This window comes from Elaeis guineensis, chromosome 2 (assembly GCF_000442705.2).
Source record: "Elaeis guineensis isolate ETL-2024a chromosome 2, EG11, whole genome shotgun sequence".
In the NCBI taxonomy this organism is placed as follows: Eukaryota; Viridiplantae; Streptophyta; class Magnoliopsida; order Arecales; family Arecaceae; genus Elaeis; species Elaeis guineensis.
Window position 1 is genome coordinate 80046544 of NC_025994.2, and position 20421 is coordinate 80066964.

A 20421-nucleotide genomic window follows, 5' to 3' on the forward strand; every position below is an offset into this window, starting at 1 on the left:
CGTTGACAAATTTTCGCTCCTAGGATACCCCCACCCCCATGCCGTATTCCTATTCTTACCCCACGAGCACTAAGATTACTCAAATGCCCCGGCGCAGTTTGAAACTTTGCTCTCTTCCGCTCACCCTCCTGACATCCTATTCCTCGAACGCCCCTCCCGCCCCCTCCTCCACCTCCTCTCTCCGGCGGATTCCGGCTGCCAGAGTTCGATCCCCTCCGGATTCTGATGATCTGATGGTACTTCTCGATCTTCTCTCTTCCGTTTCAGTCCAATTGTCGATAGTTTTCTTTCTGATCCGTGCGAATTATTCGACATTTTCGAATTGTTGTCCAGTTTTCTTCAACCTTTCTCCCAATTTACGATCCAATTAGTTTTCTTCGATTCCTCCATTGCTGTGAAATAATCGAAATCGGAATTGGATCCCGCCTCTGGTTTCGGAACAGAAACGAGAATTTTGGATTGGAGAGCTAGAATTGGAGTTAGGGTTTCCGATCTTTTGGGAAGGCGGGAGAGAAGGCGAAGCTTCTCTGTGGCTTTGGAGGCGATTTTATTCTCAAGATTGTCACCTAATTAAAAATGGTTTGAAAGGGAATATTATGCTATGAATATCAACCAATAAGCGGATAAAATAGAAGATGGAATTTTACCTTAGATTCTCTCTACATTGAAACAAACTTTCAGGATATCAATTAGTCTCAGGATACATTTTCCAATTCTTACCAAAATTCTTCCTAGCAAAGAAGAGTCAGATAGCTGCAACTCATATCGTTTAAGGCCATCTCATTTTTGACTTCACACATGAAGCACAATCTATCGAAGTCAACATTGGAGGAGTGAACGGTGATATATTGTCTTTTTATTAAAAAACATAGATTTGTAAAGCAGTAAAAGGATTAGAACCCCTAACTGCCTTTTACAGCCTTTAGGACTATAAATGTCATTGAACATATGAAAGATCTGATACGTTTGATATTGCTATCTGATTATCCAATGATTTTGCATCATCTTTAAAAAAATGGTCTTGCTTCTAAAATATTAAGGTGAAATTATTTGTATCTTGAGCTTTCTCCATCTTTAGTTTTTAAATCTTTTTTCTTTTCATATTATGATTTTTAGACTAACTCTAACTCTCTCGCCCTTCCAACTGATCTCCAAATCTAGTGTCTTAAGCTTGGGCCCATTCTCTTATCCTGTCAACTATCTTTCTAGAGAGTAGAAGTATCCTAGACAACAAACCTCTGACACAATTCCTGATATTTATTCTTGTTGTGGTGCTTATATCTCTTTAAAACCAAATCATTTAAAATCTCAGGCTCCAACGAATTCTTTCTATTTTAACTTGCCACTCTGTAGTATCCTGCTTCAATCCCCTCAGTTTATTTTTCATTTTTCTTCTTTGCTTCCAATTTAATGATTTTGTGAATCAACTTTTTAAGACCTTGATGATTGATCAAAGTCCTGAAGATAACACTCCTTCCAACTTGATCAATCACCCAAAATGCAAATGCAAATTTACCTTCTAATATTTTCTCCTCCAATTTTATACACCCTTCTTCCCCCAAGTCCAACACTAAACCCTTTTCACACTCCGCTCAATTACAAATTCTCCGGTTATTTCCTTCAGATAACCCATGGGAAATCTTCCATGCATGTTTCCTCAAGAGTCTAGATTCTAATTTTTGCAACTCATCCCATCCATCCTCCTTTCTGCTTATCTTATTAAAATTATCACCAACAAAACTTGAACCCCAATTCCCTCTGCATGCCCGTCACGGCTCAAACAGTTATATATTGTAGTCACATTTTTAAGCTTGTTTCTCACTGAAGCAGCTTATCTGTTGTGGTTGCTGCAATCTATGCTTGCCATGTCAACTATATTGCTAAGAATATATTCTGTGGATGTATTTCACAGGTGTGCTGCAGCTGTATGCACATGGCATGTTCATGGCATTAAAACTCCCCAGGTCAGCGCATTTAGATTAAGGCCCTTGACACCAGAGCACATTTGTGTAAGATCAGAAGATGCTAGCCACCAACAGGCAACTGCAAAGTGGATTGCCAATTGCATGAAAAACAAGCTTCGGCAAAATCGAAACTATAAGCTGAGGGCAATTTTGAATGACATACTCTGGGAATATGGGGTTCTTATTACATAGAAGCAGGCTTTCCTTGACAGGGAGAAGGCATTGGAAGAGCTACATGCATTATGGTTCCCATAGAGAGAAGTTATGAGCCTTTCATGGAGAACAATTCAGAAGTTCGAACGTGAGGCGAGATACAAGACCCTCCAACAAAGAAACAGGCTTATAGGACCCATCTCGATGGTGAAGTGTCGTGGAGGGGAGGGGGTCCAATTTATAGATGACTTCCTAGGATTTCGTCAGCCCTAGGAGTCCGCTTTTTCACTGGACTTGCCCAGATTTCTTTTGTTTTGTTTTGTTTTGTTTTGTTTTTTTGTTTTGTTTTGTTTTGTTTTGTTTTTTGTTTTGTTTTGTTTTGTTTTGTTTTGTTTTTTTTTTTTTTTTTTTTTTTTTTTTTTTGTGTGTGTGTGTATGGGCTTGGGGCTATTTTGGAGATGGGCCAGTCCAGTGGACTGGGCCATCCCAGCACCAATTAATTTATTATGATTTTTTTCTTTGTGCAGGTGAGCATTTTTCCCCTAGATTTTATTTATGATGTTGTATTTCCAGTTTCAATCATTTAATTCTAGTTCATTATGTTTTGCAGGCATTAGGTTATATATATTGACTGCTAGCTAGGCCTGAGTACATGTTGGAAAAGGATATTGGGAAGATGGTATAGAGCTCACTATCTTCTTATGCTGCTTTTCGACTGAAGGTACTTGTATTGTTTCCTGGTTATGTATACCTTTATCAGTGATGCCATTTTAACCTGTCTTGTTCATCGGATGCAGGCATTACAAAACCTGTGTGAACATCTTCAGGAGTTGGAAAGCCAACTGGGTGCGGACTCTATCAATAAGAATGCAAATAAATATCCAGAAGATGTAACAAATGGAGTGCTTGAGGCTCCTGGTGCAGATGACACTAACATCTGTGGGGGAATTATTCAGTTGCATCAGAATAGTACTTTGAAAAGATGCTTGTATGTGAATTAATGAACAAGTTCTTCAGTCTGCTTTTGAGGTGCGATCTTACTTTCTTGACTATTCTACTCTTCTTTTTCAACATAAAGTTGGCCCATCACTTTCTCATGAACGTGGATGAAAAGTATGGAAATCTAATTAGCCATATTGTCTATACAATTTATTTCCCCACAATGCCATAGTATATATGGAATAATAATGGCATCTTTGCAGGTATTCTTCTTTCTTTGAAATCCATTTGGGGCATGGCCTCCAGATGTCATGTAAGTCTGCCCAATCCATTGCAAGCAACCAAACTACAGTATCAGGAAATGTGAGACAAAAATCTGATGGAAATTCCATGGCATTTGTTAGGACAGGAATATCTCAAATAACAGGCTTATTCGAGGAAATCATGTTTCAAGAAACAAATTTATGTACTCAATGATGCAGAAATTTGAGTCTGGTGGCTGGAATTATTCATCAGTTAGCTTTCTTCTATGAGTATCTGAATATCATGCATATGCTAGATTGTAATTTAATCAGCATTGGTGCGGAAAAGTATATCTCCTTTTTCCAGATATCGCATGGAAATTCTTGCATCTCTTTCATTTATTTGCCCTGATGAGCCTCTTTACTTGATTTATGATATCAATCGAGTAATATAAGTTAGGGCTGGATCTCTTGTAAAAAATATGAAAATCTGGATTTCCTTCTCACAGCTATGGTATTCTTTAAAGCTCCATAGCAAAAATCTAAATATGGATGCTGAATCTAGGGTGAATCATTTATCTAAGCATAGCATGATAACGAATCCTGAAAGCATGTCTAATATTGCATGTATTTCAAAAGAGGATCTATAAAAGTTTCAAGTGATCACACTTTCTATTTCTTTCAGTCAGTTAACAGTTGCAATGGTTTTGACAGATGCTAAGCATTCAAATTTTCTGTTTGCTTCTATTAATTTTCGGTGTTTGGCTTCAGAAGGATGAGAATCAACTGCACATTGAACCATTGTCTCTGTTTTTGTCAATGGGCTATTTATATTGAAGCTTCCATTTCTATGTTGCTTTCATATTTTTCCCATATATGATTTAATGTGGTTTTGTTCTTTTATGGAAGTCGCGGATTGTCATTTGGCCATAATCGTAGTGCTATTTTATTGTTATCTTAGTCTCATTTACAAATTATTTACTATTGGTTATTGACATTTTGTTTGTTTTTTCAGGCTAATTGCCATGATGCAATAGCTCTGCAACTCCTGAAATAAATGATGCCCGGTGCTAGGCTTGTTCTTTTGTTAACTTAGTAGTCATTTCTTGCCTGTTCTTTGTAGCTGCAGAGCATGTACATCAAATTATCTTGAGCCAGTTAATGAAATCTCTGTTTCTTTCCAAATTAGGCATTTTCTCTAAAGGAACATCCAAAGCATGGAGATATGATATCTAAACAAAATATTTCCTTCAACATCCATGATGCTCCAGCCAATTTGCCTACTTCCTATGAATATATGGTTCAAAAATACCGGGTTTGCCACTAAAACTTCAGATTTCTTTATTTACACCCTGTATTTCTGCACTACCAATATTATAGTCTCATATTTTTCACCATGAAGTGTTTGGAACTTCTGGACATTTGGTTGTCGTTTTTCCTATCTAATGTTGAAAACCTATTTTGTTGGACATAAATCTATCAATAATTTGGTCAGTCTTCAGCTTCACATTAATGTAAATATGCTTTCATTTTATTGGCTAATTAGTCATATAACTATAGAGCAATACTTGGGTGAAAATATTTCATGTTGCATTTCCCTTTTCCCAACCATGGCCCTGTTAATGACTGGGCTTTAGATGTTTAAATCTATCATCTTGTAGTGTTGAGCTTTTCTCGTGCCCCTAACAATAAAAAAAGATTCCAGATTGCACTATGCAGGAGTTCGAGTGGTTGCTTTAGGAAAGATGCTATAAATTATGCTCCATGCACAGCTAATGTCAAGAGGAAACGCCCTACTCCAAAAAGTTTGAGAGATGGAAAAGGACTGTGGGATAAAGGTGAAGATGATGAGCATGGACAAGATGATAATGATGATTGGACAGGAGGGCCATGAAGGATCGACTTTAGCAACTAAATGAGCAATGGTGGCAGGTTACCAGACGGTGATGGTAATTTTAACAGGTTCAGCATTACCGTACATCATAGGATTCTAGTGAAATGGGAGGGTTGGGGTGGGGAACTGTTCAATAGTGTCAATAGCAATGACTAGGAAGCTTGATTGTAGGGTCCCCTTTTTTTCTTTTTTTATGGTAGCAAGACTATTCAACTTGTGCTCCAGTTTCAAAGTGATCAATTTTTTTTTCTGGTATCTTCATGGTCCTTGGGTTCCACTGGTATGTTTGCAGCTTTTTTTAAAAAAAATTGAATCAGGTGTGTCAAATAATATGATGGTCATAAATTTTAAAACCCTTCTTTTTAGTGAATTTCTGCTAGCCAAATTGAGTTCTTCGAGATTTGGAAGCTATACATTGGCTGTTGTATAGTTGATCAGCTAGGTTATGTGGTTCTCTGATGCATCATAACCTACCCCAGTTTTGTCAATCTCATGTCCATTAGAAAATGATTTCCATGGTGTCCAATGAAATGTGTTAATTGTTCCTTGAGGACGCCATGGTCGATTCTGTGATAAACAATAATGCTTCCATGGTCATCATGTAGGTTGTGAATTTTTGGTTTCCTACCTTCGGTGACCAGTACCTGCAAGAGTAACATGGCTGCAGCTGATCAGGCCTCTAGATTGTTCTGATGTGATGGACAGTGGCTACAGGCAGAATCATCTCTGTAAGCTTCCCAAGAACATCAGGATGGGGAACATCCATTGGTCGAGCTGGAGCGATTATCTGTCATGTGTTTATGGCTTTAATCATAGAATTGACAACAGCTAGTGGGCATGATAGAGCTATTTTCCGTTATCCATCTACCTTTATTTCCTATTATTCCTTCACTTCTATCCAGAGCTCCGGCAGAGTTAATAATATTATTTCTTTCTCCTGTAAAATCTCATTTTGGGCTCTAAATTTATTATCCCAGCATATTGGAAGTTGGAAAGGATTGGGACTGCACATGCAAAAATTTCACAATATTTGTTTGTCAAAATAATTATTTTCTGATCATTGAAACCTGCAATTTTTCAATATATACATGTTATAGCATCTTCTTTTCCCATGCAGCCTCTCCTTCATGTTATGCAAACAAATCCGTGGTTGTGTTGTTCTCATAGAACAAAAATCATATGGGGCAGGCACTATAAAATATCATATAAGATGGACTTCATAATTTACTATATTTCTCTTAATATCAATATTTAAGAATCAATTTAAAAATCAAAGAGCTTTTTTACTAACAGAGTTATTAGTTTCGTGATATATGTATTTTTTTTTCTTATTTTCAGCATATATCTTTTACTGATACATACTATATAATCATATGATATACACTAAATATATAGTCCAGTGATATATATTATAAGCTTTTTAGAGATACACCTAGCAATGATTCAATACACACATACAGTTAAATTGATTGATAGTTTATTAAACTTAATATTCATCAGTACACAGTATATGATTAGTTGATACATCTCTCTAGATAAAATGATATACAGTTTTCAGAACATAACACTCATTTTTACATAGTACATGAGTAAATGATATATACTAGATGGCTTATTAATACATATCATAAATTTTTCTGATACATGCTCAGCAACGATCCAATATACACCTATAGATTAATTGATATATAATTTATCCAACTTAGTATCTATAAATACACAAAATATGATCAATTGATACACATCAAATAAAATATTCATCTGACATTCCCACACGCATCTCCAGATAAAATGATACACAGTTTTCATGAACTTTTAGATGCAAAGGTCATAGAAAAGAAGAGAGATTTGGAATAGGAGAAAAGAATTCGAGAAAGACCTCATAGATAGGAGGGATGGCATATGGAATTTGAAAGAGGAGAAAAAGATGCAGGAGGAAGACCTTACAGATAAGAAAAATGGTTTGATGAGAAAGATAATGGATGAAGAGATTTGATGAGGAATATAATGGATATGGACAGTTATGAAAGGTCTCTTTTAGATATGTATTTTATTTTTTTTATTATTTAAATTATGAAACTAACAGACTCCGTTAGTAGGAGAAATCTAATCCCTATTTGACTTTTAGATTTTTTCTTTAAGATGCAAAAAAAAGAGGACGTGGTATGAAATTAGGCCCGCCGTATATGATAGCGTATAGTGTCCGTCCCATATGATTTTTATTCACCCTCATACACCGCTTGATGTTCTTTCTGAAGCCACTGACATCATAGAAATAAAGAGAGTAGACAACATTGGTGAGTGCCATTAAAAGATACCAAGATTAACTAAACTTATTTACAGTGTATGAAAGACAAGACTATGACCCATCTAGATTCATGGAATGAAATGCTGTATCTTTTGCAAGCAGGCTAATTTATCTATATACCATACTATACATAAAAGGAGAGTTCAAAGCTCTCCCTATACGCCATATGTCGAGCTCTGAACTCCCTCGATGGATTTTTTTCCTCTGTTTTATTCTTCCAACACATCCCAAGCTCTCTCAAACCTTTCGGACCTCTCACGGATGCCCTCCATCTGTCCGCTCTCCTCACTGCCACCTCCCATCGATCTCCACCATCGCCTCCCCCCCATTATCACTGGCATTGGGCTTCTTGCTCCAATCTCCCTTAGGTGCTTTCCTTCCCATAGATCTCTAAGAGAGATGCTGACCTTCTTCCTGCTCGCCTCACGGTCACCTCTCATCGATCTCCATCATCACCTTCTTCTCCATCATCACTAGCATCGGCCTTCTCCTTCGATCTCCCTCAGGTGCTTTTCTTCCCATAGATCTTGAAAAAAGAGAAAGAAATGAAAAGAAATAAAAAGCCCAACACAAAACCCCAGCCATCATCTTAGCTTCCCCATTCGGCCGCTCTAAGCATCCCACCTGATTGGGACTCTTGAGGACAAAAAAAAAGAACAACACAAAACCCCAGCCATCGCCTTCGCTACCCTATTCAGCCGCTCCAAGCCTCCCACATGATTTGGACTCCTGAGGATGGGAAAAAAAAATCTAGTGCAAAATGCCAGCCATCGTCTTGGCTTCCCTATTCGGCCACTTTAAGCCTCCCACCCAATTGGGATTCTTGAGGATGGGAAAAATGGAAGAAAAAAATGGAAAATATAGAAAAAATCAACACAAACCCCAACCGTTGTCTTGGCTTCCCTATTTGGCCGCTCCAAGCCTCCCACCCAGTTGGGACTCTTGAGGATGGAAAAAATAGAGGACAAATGGGGAACATAAGAAAAATCAAGACAAAATCCCGGCCATCATCTTGGCTTCCCTATTCGGCCACTTTAAGTCTCCCACCCAATTGGAACTCTTGAGGATGAGAAAAATAGAGGAGAAATAGGGGAAACATTAAGGTTAAGACCTATCCCAACACAGATGATCCTTTTTTTTCTTTTCGCTTCTTTTTCTATCTCGTTATCCTTTTCAGACATCCATGAAAAAGAAGAGCACTTAAGAGATATTAGAGGGATTTCTTAGGTTCCAATTGTGTTTTTCTCTTGAAGTATATGGGATTTTATGCGAGCTTCGATGGCGTGAGCTGGTCCTTTGAGGTTTGAGAGCTTAATATTGGTAGAAGCATGATATTTTTGTAGGGTTTGGGGATTTCTGATTGAAAGGATTCTTCCTTGGTGATAAAATTTTCAATTTATGGGACTCTATTGTCATGATACTGATGTGGGGGGCTATCTGACGGGGATCGTCGGCAAGTGGCATTTTTAGTGGAGGCATGGTAGAGATGAATGAGGAGGCCACTATACAGTTTTTTCTTTAATTTTTATAACTATATAAAGAGTTCAGAACCCACAATAGCATGCTCTCCAAAAAGGGAAAAAGGAAAAAAATTAATCTATCTATGCAGGAAAAGGTCTTGCCTTTTAATATTTCCACCTTTCCTTTGTTTTTGTTGATTTTTCATATGTTGTTTTTTGATTTTTCCTCTACTTTTTCCATTTCAGGATTCTCAATTGGGTAGTTTTTTTTCTAGCAATGATAGCACTATTTTTTTTCAAATTCTTTCCGAACACTAGCAGACGTCCATTTCCTCCCTGCTCTCCTCACTGCCTCTTTCCATCAGTCTCCATCGTCGTGTTCCTCCCCATCATCATTGGCATCAGCCTTTCTCCTCCATTTAGGTCCACTTGCAATATTACTTGTGTTGGATATAAAATACCCCCCAGCCAAAGTTCATGTCAGAAGTGACCCTTCAGGGATTCTACCGACGTTCGACCTTCGGCGACATCTTTCTGAATCTCTCCGGCGGCCGAGTCTCCGCAACATTTTCAAGTTCTGCCGGCGGATAAACTTCCACCAATGTCGACCGGATTCTCCACGACGGATGGACTCCACCCAAGTTTCTGCGATGGTCGACCACCTTCTAGTCTTCATCCGGACTCCTACGGGAGCCGGACTTCTTTCCCAAACTCCGGCTGCAGGTAGCCTTCGTCCGGACTCCTACGGGAGTCAGACTTCTTCTCCAAACTCCGGCTGCAGGTAGTCTTCATTCGGACTCCTACGGGAGCCGGACTTCTTCCCCGAACTTCGGCTGCAGGTAGTCTTCATCCGGACTCCTACGGGAGCCGGACTTCTTCCCCGAACTCCGGTTGCAGGTAGCCTTCGTTCGGGCTCCTACGGGAGCCGGACTTCATCCCCAAACTTCGACTACAGGTAGACTTCGTCCGAGCTCCTACGGGAGCCGGACTTCGTCCCCAAACTCCGGCTGCAGGTAAACTTCGTTCGGACTCCTACGGGAGCTAGACTTCTTCCCCGAACTCCGGGTGCAGGTAGACCTCGTCCGAACTCCTACAAAGGTCGGACTCCGAACTTCTACCGCAAGCGATCTACTCCGAATTTCTACCGCAAGCGGTCTACTTCAAATTTCTACCACGAGCGGTCTGCACCAGATTTTCACTGTAAGCCTTCACCCGAGCTCCCATTGTGGATGAATTCCTTCCAAATTTCTATTGCAGGCAGACTTCGGCCGAGTTCCCTCGACAAATGATCCCCATCCGGGCTTCTACGGAGATCGGACTCCGACTGAACTCCTATAGCGGATAGATTCTGGATGAACTCCTACGGCACACGAACTCCAGCAGCTAGACCCTTCCAGCAGATGAACCTCTCCAGCGCCATCCGATATCCACTGCCGGTCGACCCTTTGCCGAATTCTGCATGAAACCGAACTTCGTCTACGGAAAGCCTCTGGCCGAGCTCCTACAGCGAATGACCCTCGCCCGCAGTGTCAATGCCCAAGGCACCCAACGGTAGAAGGCTCGCCAGCAACATCCGAGCTCCTCTCAGGTGGATAGCTGCCTCTCCCCGCCAGACACCTCAACTGAGCTTCGACCGACAGGCTTGGACTCTCTGGTAGACAATAGTAATAGCCACGACTCTGCTCCACTCCCTGCGACGGATCCCGCGTGGCTTCACCACTCCCTGGCAGGCCATAGTAATGGCCACGACTCTGCTCCACTTCCTACGACGGATTTCGCGTGGTTCCGCCACTCTCTGGCAAGTCACGACAATGGACACTGCTCTACTCCCCACAACAGGCTCCACGTGACAGGCCACTGTGATGGCCACGATTCCACTCCATTACTCTTCCTAACAAACTCCTCCTGGCCCCAAGCGGCCCACTACCAGGCGGTTACAAACGTCGCTATCAGTCTGTTGCACCCTCCGCCTATAAAAAGGGAGACCTCAGATACGTTATTCTCTAAGCTCTAAATTCTATCTCAAAACTCTGCTAAAATTTCTGTTTGAGCACTCCATTCTTGTTGAGGCAGAGAACTGACTTGAGCGTCGGAGGGTCTTGCCGGAGCACCCCCAACTCTGGTTTAGACTTTCTTTGCAGGTCCCGGTGGCGACCGTGACTCCCTCGATTCCAGCTTCTCCGATGCTGGCGGATTTTTGCACCAACAGGATTGGCGCTAGAGGAAGGGGCCGCTGTGTCTTCGCAGTACCCTTGCTCTTAAAGGAGCGCTCAACGGGACCGCCTCCAGTCATCTTCTCCGACATCCTTCCCTCCAGTTTCCTGCCTGATCTCCACCTGATGCCCCCCCGAAGGGCATCCTCCAGGCGGTCGACGGCCTCCGCGGCCAGATCTCAGCGGGCTCCGCAAGCCCCGGCCCCATCTCCGATTTCCCAGGCTCCTCTTCCTCCGGCGACAGCAGTCAGCATGGAGCAGTCCGATAATCGATCTCCGACCGAATTCACCAACACCATCTCGAAAGAATTCCGACAGGGAACAACCGGTGTATTGGCCGGACCTCCCAAGCGGCAAAGGATTGAGGAATCCATAACCTTTACTGAGGAAGATGCTCGGGGAGTTCAATTCCCTCATAACGATGCGGTTGTAGTTTCCTTAAATATAGCTAATTACGATGTGCGCCGCATTCTTGTCGACAATGAAAGTTCGACCGATATTTTGTTCTACGACGCCTTCTCAAAAATATCCATCCTTGACAGTTATTTGGGGCCGATTAGCTCCCCCCTGGTAGGGTTTACCGATGATGCTATCCCGATGGAGGGAGTAATAACTTTGACTGTAGCTGCGGGTCGATATCCAAGATAGTCCAGGGCTTTGGTAGATTTTCTGATGGTGAAGGCGCCGTCAGCCTACAACGCAATCCTCGACCGACCTGGCCTCAACGCCCTCTGGGCCGTGGTATCGACCTACCATCTGAAATTGAAGTTCCCTACTAACCAGGGGGTCGGAGAAATCAAGGGAGATCAAGCCCTGGCCAAACACTGTTACAGCATAGCCTTGCAAAGAAGTGACCAATCTGACCTCTGTCCGGTTGATGGATTGGACTCCCGCGACGATCTCGCTGAGGAAAGGGGCGGGCCAATTGAAGATCTGATTTCGATCCCTTTGAATGATGGGAATACAGAGCATGTGGTGAAGATCGGCCCCAATCTAGGGGAAGAGGTGAGGACGCAGCTCATTGATTTTCTACGAAAGAATGCGGATGTTTTCGCTTGGGTTCCAGCGGACATGCCGGGGATTGACACAGAGGTCATGGAACATCGTCTGGCCGTTGATCTGAAGCATCGACCGACGAAAGAAAAAATCTGAGGTCATGCACCGGAAAGGCAAAAAACGATAGCCGAGGAAGTGGATAAGCTCCTGAAAGCCGGATTCATTAGAGAGGTTAATTATCCTGACTGAATTTCCAATATTGTCCTAGTCAAAAAGGCAAACGGCAAGTGGAGGATGTGTATAGACTTCAAAAAGCTGAATAAAGCCTGTCCAAAAGACAGCTACCCTCTGCCCAGGATTGATCAACTGGTGGATGCAACCTCGGGCCATGAGCTTCTCACCTTTATAGACGCATTCTCCGGCCATAATCAAATCAGAATGGCACCAGAAGATGAAGAAAAGACTGCTTTCATTACTAACCGTGGTCTTTACTGTTACAGGGTCATGCCTTTCGGCCTCGAAAATGCAGGCGCGACCTATCAGCGGCTGGTGAACAAAATCTTCAAGGAGCAGATCGGCCGCAACATGGAGGTCTATGTGGACGACATGCTCGTGAAAAGCAGATCTTCAACGAACCACGTCGCCGACCTCGAGGAGACCTTCGGCGTCCTCCGGAGATATAAGATGAAGCTGAACCCGACTAAGTATGCTTTCGGAGTGACCTCGGGGAAGTTCCTGGGCTTCATGATATCGGGGCGCGGGATCGAAGCCAATCCGGAGAAAATTCGTGCCATCCAGGAGATGGCCGCCCCAAAGTCGATAAAAGAGGTTCAGCGCCTTACAGGGAGGGTGGCAGCCCTTAATCGCTTCGTTGCGAGGTCGGCTGAACGGTGCTTACCCTTCTTCCAAACCCTCAAGCGGCCGAAGAACTTCTGTTGGACCACTGAGTATCAACAGGCGTTCGAAGAATTAAGGAGCTACCTCGGCTCGCCTCCGCTATTGGCGAAGCCCGAGCCTGGGGAGGAGTTGTTCTTGTACCCGACGGTCTCCCCTATGGCCCTCGCAGCAGTTCTTGTCAAGGAAGAAGCAAAAATCCAACGACCGATCTACTACATCAGTTGCGCATTGAGAGACGCCGAAATTAGATATACCAAATTAGAGAAACTAACTTATGCCTTGTTGATTGCAGTTCGGAGGCTCCGACCTTACTTTCAAGGGCACACCGTAACGTTGCTCACCGACCAGCCGATTAAGGCGGTTCTGCACCAGGCGGATGCTTCCGGGAGGATAGCGAAATGGGCGATCGAGCTCACAGAATTCGACATCAACTATCAACCTAGGCCGGCAGTAAAAGCTCAGATATTGACAGATTTTATAGTAGAATGCACTATCTCGGAGGAGGCCGAGCCTGAACAAGGTGAAGTTGACGGCCTGAAGTCCCGACTGAACCCCTCTGAAGAAGAAACAGACCCCCCTGATTACTTTTGGGCCCTCTATGTGGATGGATCCTCCAACATATCGGGCGCAGGCGCGGGCCTGATTTTGATCAGTCCGGAGGGGACCGTAGTGGAGTACGCGCTGCGCTTCGAATTTCTCGCAACGAACAATGGAGCGGAATATGAAGCCCTGGTCGCAGGATTGAGGATCACCAAAGAATTAGGAGTAGATCGGATTCAAGTTTACAGCGACTCCCAATTGGTAGTGGGACAAGTCAGCGAAAACTACGAAGCACGGGAGGACAGCATGGCTTAATACCTTGAAAAAGTAAAGGAGCTCGTCTCCGTCTTTAGTAGCTTCAACATCAGGCAGATTCCAAGAACGAAAAATACTAGGGCCGATCTTCTCTCCAAGTTGGCTACGCTGGCTCCGACTGAATTGCCCAAGGGTGTTCTCTCTGAAGTTCTGAAGTACCCAAGTATGGAAGAATCACGACCCGTGATGAAAATTGATCATGAACCCAGTTAGATCAATCCACTGGTGGCATATCTCAGAGACGGAATTCTCCCTCATGATGCAAAAGAGGTTCGGAAGCTCAGAAATCAAGCCTCCCGATACATCCTTTACGAGGATAAGTTGTACAAGAGATCATACTCTTTGCCCCTTTTAAAATATCTCCGACCTTCGGAAGCTGACTACGTCTTGTGGGAGGTGCACGAAGGAATCTGCAGAAGCCACCTGGGGGCTAGATTTTTATCCCACAAGTTGCTCCGCCAAGGGTATTACTGGCCGACAATGTATCATGACTCCATTGAATACGTCAAAAAGTGTGACCGATGTCAGAGATATGCCAACATCCAGAGACAGCCTGCCTCCGAGCTTACACCCTTGAGCGCCCCATGGCCGTTTGCGCAATGGAGAATGGATATCCTGGGACCCTTTCCCATGGCGTCGGGGCAGAGGAAGTTCCTCCTAGTAGCAATTGACTATTTCACCAAGTGGGTTGAAGCCGAACCACTAGCGAAAATCACAGAAGCTAAAGTGCAAGACTTCGTCTGGAAGTCAATCGTTTGCAGGTTCGGCCTGTCGAGGACCCTAATTACTGATAATGGGTGGCAATTTGCGGGAGTGAGATTCATCGAATTTTGTGAAGACCTAAACATCTCCCACAACTTCACATCGGTAGCCCATCCTCAGGCCAACGGCGAAGCCGAAGTGACCAACAGAACTCTGCTGCAAGGAATCAAGACAAGGCTCGAAAAAGCAAAGAAAACTTGGGCAGACGAACTTTATCATATGTTGTGGACGTACCGAACTACCCAAAGATTGCCCACAGGGGATACCCTCTTCGCTCTAGCCTTCGGAACGGAGGCTGTTATCCCAATTGAGCTCAAACTCACGTCGGCACGAGTCGTGACATTCAACGAACATCGCAATTCGTAAGGTCTTAAAGCCAACCTTGACTTGTTAGAAGAAAAGCGGGAGGTAGCTCAAGTTCGGATGGCAGCCTACAGACAGAAAGTCGTCCGCTATTACAACTCCCGGGTCAAAAACAAAGTCTTTAGAGTGGGAGACCTAGTGCTTCGACGAGCCGCTGTCTCGCAACCTCAGGATAGAGAAAAGCTTGCCCCAAATTGGGAAGGCCCGTACGAAGTCAAGGAGGTAGTCCGGCCCGGAACTTACTACCTCAAGGAGCTCGGAGGAGCAGACCTCCCGCGACCATGGAGCTCAAAAAATTTATGAATGTATTACCGATAACTTTACTTTAAATAAAAGTTTTATATCCACATGTCTTCTCTCTTGGCACGAGCCTATATCGACAGGACAATCGAAACAAATCATGTTGGGAGTAGGAGGAGAACCTCGTCTCGACACAATCGAAGGCCCGGTTACACTTAGACCGGATGGGGGCCTAACAGGAGCAAAGTCGAAGGCCCGGTTACACTTAGACCGGATGGGGAGAGAGGCCCTGCAATACCCATATGTGCCCCCACAGCCTTGTTAGGGACAGGAGGAGAATCTCGCCCTAACAGGAGCAAAGTCGAAGACTTGGTTACACTTAGACCGGATGGAGGGAGAGGCCCTGCAATGCCCATATGTGCCCCCACAGCCCTGTTAGGGACAGGAGGAGAATCTCGCCCTAACAGGAGCAAAGTCGAAGATCCGGTTACACTTAGATCGGATGGGGGGAGAGACCCTGCAACACCCATATGTGCCCCCACAGCCCTGTTAAGGACAGGAGGAGAACCTCACCCTAACAGGAGCAAAGTCGAAGGCCCGATTACACTTAGACCGGATGGGGGGAGAGGCCTTGCAACGCCCATATGTGCCTCCACAGCCCTGTTAGGGACAGGAGGAGAACCTTGCCCTAACATGAGCAAAGGCGAAGACCCGGTTACCCTTAGATCGGATGGGGAGAGAGGTCCTGCAACGCCCATGTGTGCCCCCACAGCCCTATTAGGAACAGAAGGAGAACCTCGTCCTAACCTGAGCTGAAACCGATTACACCAAAAATAGGGGAAGAACCTCGTCTTGACATCAACTAAGATCCGATCATTCAAGACCAGATAAGGAAAAGAAAACCTTCTCGACGGCCCCTCCGCGCTCCCGCGACCTCGCTAAGAGCAGAGGGAAAACCCTCACTCGAGAAAAGAAAAAGAAAAAAAGGGAGAAAGTTAAAAAAGAAAAGCGACGAACTACACCAGCGACAAACGAAAAATAAATTACATCAAAGATACAGGGGACCTCGTCTCAGCGAGGATGAGAATTCTTATAAAAAATCCCCAGTCTCCAAGAGGGCTCTCAACACAGGCCAAGGATAAGACGGCTTCCTCGGGGTGACGAGAAGCTCGGACCTTCGAGCTCGAACTCTGAAAGGAGGCATCAAACTCGAGTGGCCCCGGACAAATCTGCGGCCATAAACAAAAGGACGGGTCAATGCGACGGCAATCGGGTACCTTCGAATGGCATCGATATTGAGCAAGGCAAAAGCCGAAAGGAGCTCGGCAAATGACAATTCAACACGTGAGTAAAAGAGGTAACAAAAAATTCTCCTCTCATGTCATTAACTAAGTATACATTACAGAGCCCTTGAGGCTGAAGAAGAAAGATGACAAGAAAAGCAAGTCGACGTGGCGACGATCAAGAACCTCCAAATGACATCAGTATCGAAAAAAAAAGAGAATACAACAATAGCAATAGTGAATGAAAGAAGTTCGGCAGGCGACAATTCGATGTAAAGTGCGGACAAGGTGACAAAAATCTTCTTTTCATTCTCGATTAACAAGGTGTACGTTACAAAGCCCTGAGGACCGGAGAAAAAAGAACATTATTACAAGACTTGAAAAGAATACATTAGAGACCGCTTTAAGCTTTCGACTTCTCCTTCCGGCTCCATCTTTCTCAGCAGTATTTTTCAGTGCATGTGATGAACCCATCGGCTCTCGCCCCTCGCCTCGTTCCGCTCCATTGCCGAAACCCCAACCCTAGGGAAAAAAGGGGGGTAGAATTCAAGGGAAGGCAGCAGCGACGGCAGCGGCAACGACGACCTGTATCGAAAAAAATCGAAAATACCCCGGAGGCCGCGATGACGCCGGAGGCATGCACCACCACCGTGTGCTCCCCGACAACCACCATCCTAGGTACTTCGGCGAGGTCGGCATGCGCTACTTCCACCGCCTCCGCAACAAGTTCTACTGTCCCACCGTCAGCGCCGACCGCCTCTGGTCCCTCGACCCCGACGATGTCAAGAAACCCGCCACAGCTTATGACGGCAACTCTACCCCCTTGACTGGTGTCGCCCCGTTCAACTACTTTGAAATTCTCGGGCAGGACGTGCTTACCGGCTGGTTCCGTTATTAAATTCCTGTTGTTGAAGGAATTCTCCTTCGAGCCCCTTCGAAGCTGTGGGAACCCTCAGCGGCAGTTCGGCAGCCGCTGAACTTGCAGGCCATTGTTTCCCCCCTCCTACTCCTCTCGATCCGTAGCATCCTCTCGAGATTGACCTCCAAGGCAGAAGCCCCGATGGAAGAACTCCCCGAAAGGGCTCGGGAGATTGAGGGCGGCGGGGAGCCGGCGGAGATGGCGAAGATTGGCGTGAAGAATGCTTGGAGTCGAAAAGGGCGCCGATGGGTGGCTAAACTCTCAGGCAGAAGAAAGGCGTCGTCTGGACTCTCAGGCGAAATGAAGTCCCTGGAGGGAAGGAGGGGGTTTAAATAAGCGACGGGACCTGGCACTGTTATGGTGGTGGATATCCCTAGGTCAACCAATGCCCACCACGTGTCCACTCACCGTGGCGTAGGGCTGACTGCTGGCGGGACCATTATGGTGTGGCACTTGGAATTACGCTCCAGCGAAAATTTCGAAAGGACTCTTCGGATCGCCCTAATTGGAAAAAGACTCCAGTACGCGCGCATTAAATGCCAAGATTTTCGAGGACGGTCGTGCGCAAAATTCAAGGGGGCCACTTCGGTTGTGAAAATTTTTCTGTACTTCCTTTATTCAAAACTCGAACTAGGAAGTAGGGGGACTGGTGTTGGGTATAAAATACCCCCCAGCCGAAGTTCATATCAGGAGTGACCCTTCAGGGATTCTACCGACGTCCGACCTTCGGCGACATCTTTCCGAACCTCTCCGACGGTCGAGTCTCCACAACATTCCCAAGTTCTGCCGGCGGATAAACTCCCACCAGTGTCGACCGGATTCTCCATGACGGATGGACTCCACCCAAATTTTTGCGGTGGTCGACCACCTTCTAGTCTTCATTCGGACTCCTACGGGAGCCGGACTTCTTCCCCGAACTCTGGCTGCAGGTAGCCTTCGTCCGGACTCCTACGGGAGCCGGACTTCTTCCCCGAACTCTGGCTGCAGGTAGTCTTCATCCGGACTCCTACGGGAGCCGGACTTCTTCCCCGAACTCCGGCTGCATGTAGTCTTTATCCGGACTCCTACGGGAGCCGGACTTCTTCCCCGAACTCCGACTGCAGGTAGCCTTCGTCCGGGCTCCTACGGGAGCCGGACTTTGTCCCCAAACTCCGGCTGCAGGTAGACTTCGTCCGAGCTCCTACGGGAGTCGGACTTCGTCCCCAAACTCCGGCTGCAGGTAGACTTCGTCCGGACTCTTACGGGAGCCGGACTTCTTCTCCGAACTCTGGCTGCAGGTAGACCTCGTCCGAACTCCTACAAAGGTCGGACTCCGAACTTCTACCGTAAGCGGTCTACTTCAAATTTCTACTACGAGCGGTCCGCATCGGATTTTCACTGTAAGCCTTCACCCGAGCTCCCATTGTGGACGAATTCCTTCCGGATTTTCATTGCAGGCAGGCTTCGGTCGAGTTTTCTCGACAAATGATCCCCATCCGGGCTTCTACAGAGATCGGACTCCGACCGAACTCCTGTAGCGGATAGATTCCGGATGAACTCCTACGACACACGGACTCCAGCAGCTGGACCCTTCCAACGGATGAACCTCTCCAGCGCCATCCGACATCCACTGTCAGTCGACCCTTTGTCGAATTCTGCATGAAACCGAACTTCGTCTACGGAAAGCCTCTGGCCGAGCTCCTACAGCGAATGGCCCTCGCCCGCAGTGTCAATGCCCAAGGCACCCAACGGTAAAAGGCTCACCAGCAACATTCGAGCTCCTCTCAGGTGGATAGCTGTCTCTCCCCGCCAGACACCTCAACCGAGCTTCGGCCGACAGGCCTGGACTCCCTGGCAGACAATAGTAATAGCCACGACTCTGCTCCACTCCCTGCGACGGATCCCGTGCGGCTTCACCACTCCTTGACAGGCCATAGTAATGGCCATGACTCTGCTCCACTTCCTACGATGGATTCCGCGCGGCTCCGTCACTCTCTGGCAAGTCACGACAACGGACACTGCTCCACTCTCCGAGCAGGCTCCACGTGGCAGGCCACTGTGATGGCCATGATTCCATTCCACTACTCTTCCTAACAAACTCCTCCTGGCCTCGAGCGGCCCACTACCAGACGGTTACAAACGTCGCTATCAGTCTGTTGCACTCTCCGCCTATAAAAAGGGGGACCCCAGATACGTTATTCTCTAAGCTCTAATTTCTATCTCAAAACTCTGCTAAAATTTTCGTTCGAGCACTCCATTCTTGTTGAGGCAGAGAACTGACTTGAGCATCGGAGGGTCTTGCCGGAGCACCCCCAACTCCGGTTTAGACTTCCTTTGCAGGTCTCGGTGGCGACCGCGACTCCCTCGACTCCAGCTTCTCCGACGCCGGTGGATTTTTGCACCAACAACTTGCATTGAGTTTGTCACCCATCGAAAATGCCACATTTTCTTAAAAAATAACATGGACAATTATTTTTTTTTATAAACCATATTGAATATTTTGGTCTCATTTATATTGATTACATCATGTGCTGACTGTAGTAATTATCTTAATCGAAACATCAAGTGGTTAGTGATTTCAATTTTGATGAAGTTGGTCGGGTCATGATATGTGAGAATGGAATTGCTAAAGAAGAGAAGGAGCTTTTCCTTGGTCATCAGCTTTTGAAAGCAAATGCCTCTTTGGTAAGCCATACCAATGGTCCAAATTGATTTATATTTAGGGCAAATTAAATGTTCATAATGAATTCTATATGTTCTTTATTGGGCATCTCCTACAACAATTTAAAAAAATATGGCTTGCAATCATTAATGTTTATATTTTTTTTCATATCCTATATACAATAAACTTTGATTGGTCGGTGACTTCTACTTATCACATTCCAAGTTTACATATAAATCCAGCAGCCTATTTAGAGTTACACCATTTTTGCTTTAGATGTTCATCATACTTG

General features: G+C 45.1%; 1 protein-coding gene across 1 annotated transcript; it reads left to right on the forward strand.

The window, feature by feature from the left end:
- Positions 1-15: 15 nt before the first annotated feature.
- LOC105033163 (sister chromatid cohesion protein SCC2-like) lies at positions 16-5447 on the forward strand. The gene is made up of 6 exons (XM_073251936.1): positions 16-236; positions 1913-2644; positions 2728-2838; positions 2915-3146; positions 3320-4613; positions 5004-5447. The coding sequence occupies exons 5-6, from the start codon at positions 4524-4526 to the stop codon at positions 5190-5192; spliced, it is 279 nt and encodes a 92-aa protein (XP_073108037.1). The 5' UTR covers positions 16-236; positions 1913-2644; positions 2728-2838; positions 2915-3146; positions 3320-4523; the 3' UTR covers positions 5193-5447.
- The last annotated feature ends 14974 nt before the right edge of the window (positions 5448-20421 follow it).

Coding starts and splice junctions, on each gene's coding strand:
- LOC105033163 (XM_073251936.1), top strand. CDS start 4,524: ATGATATCTAAACAAAATATTTCCTTCAACATCCATGATGCTCCAGCC. Junction 4,614..5,003: donor ATATGGTTCAAAAATACCGG/GTTTGCCACTAA, acceptor AAAAGATTCCAG/ATTGCACTATGCAGGAGTTC.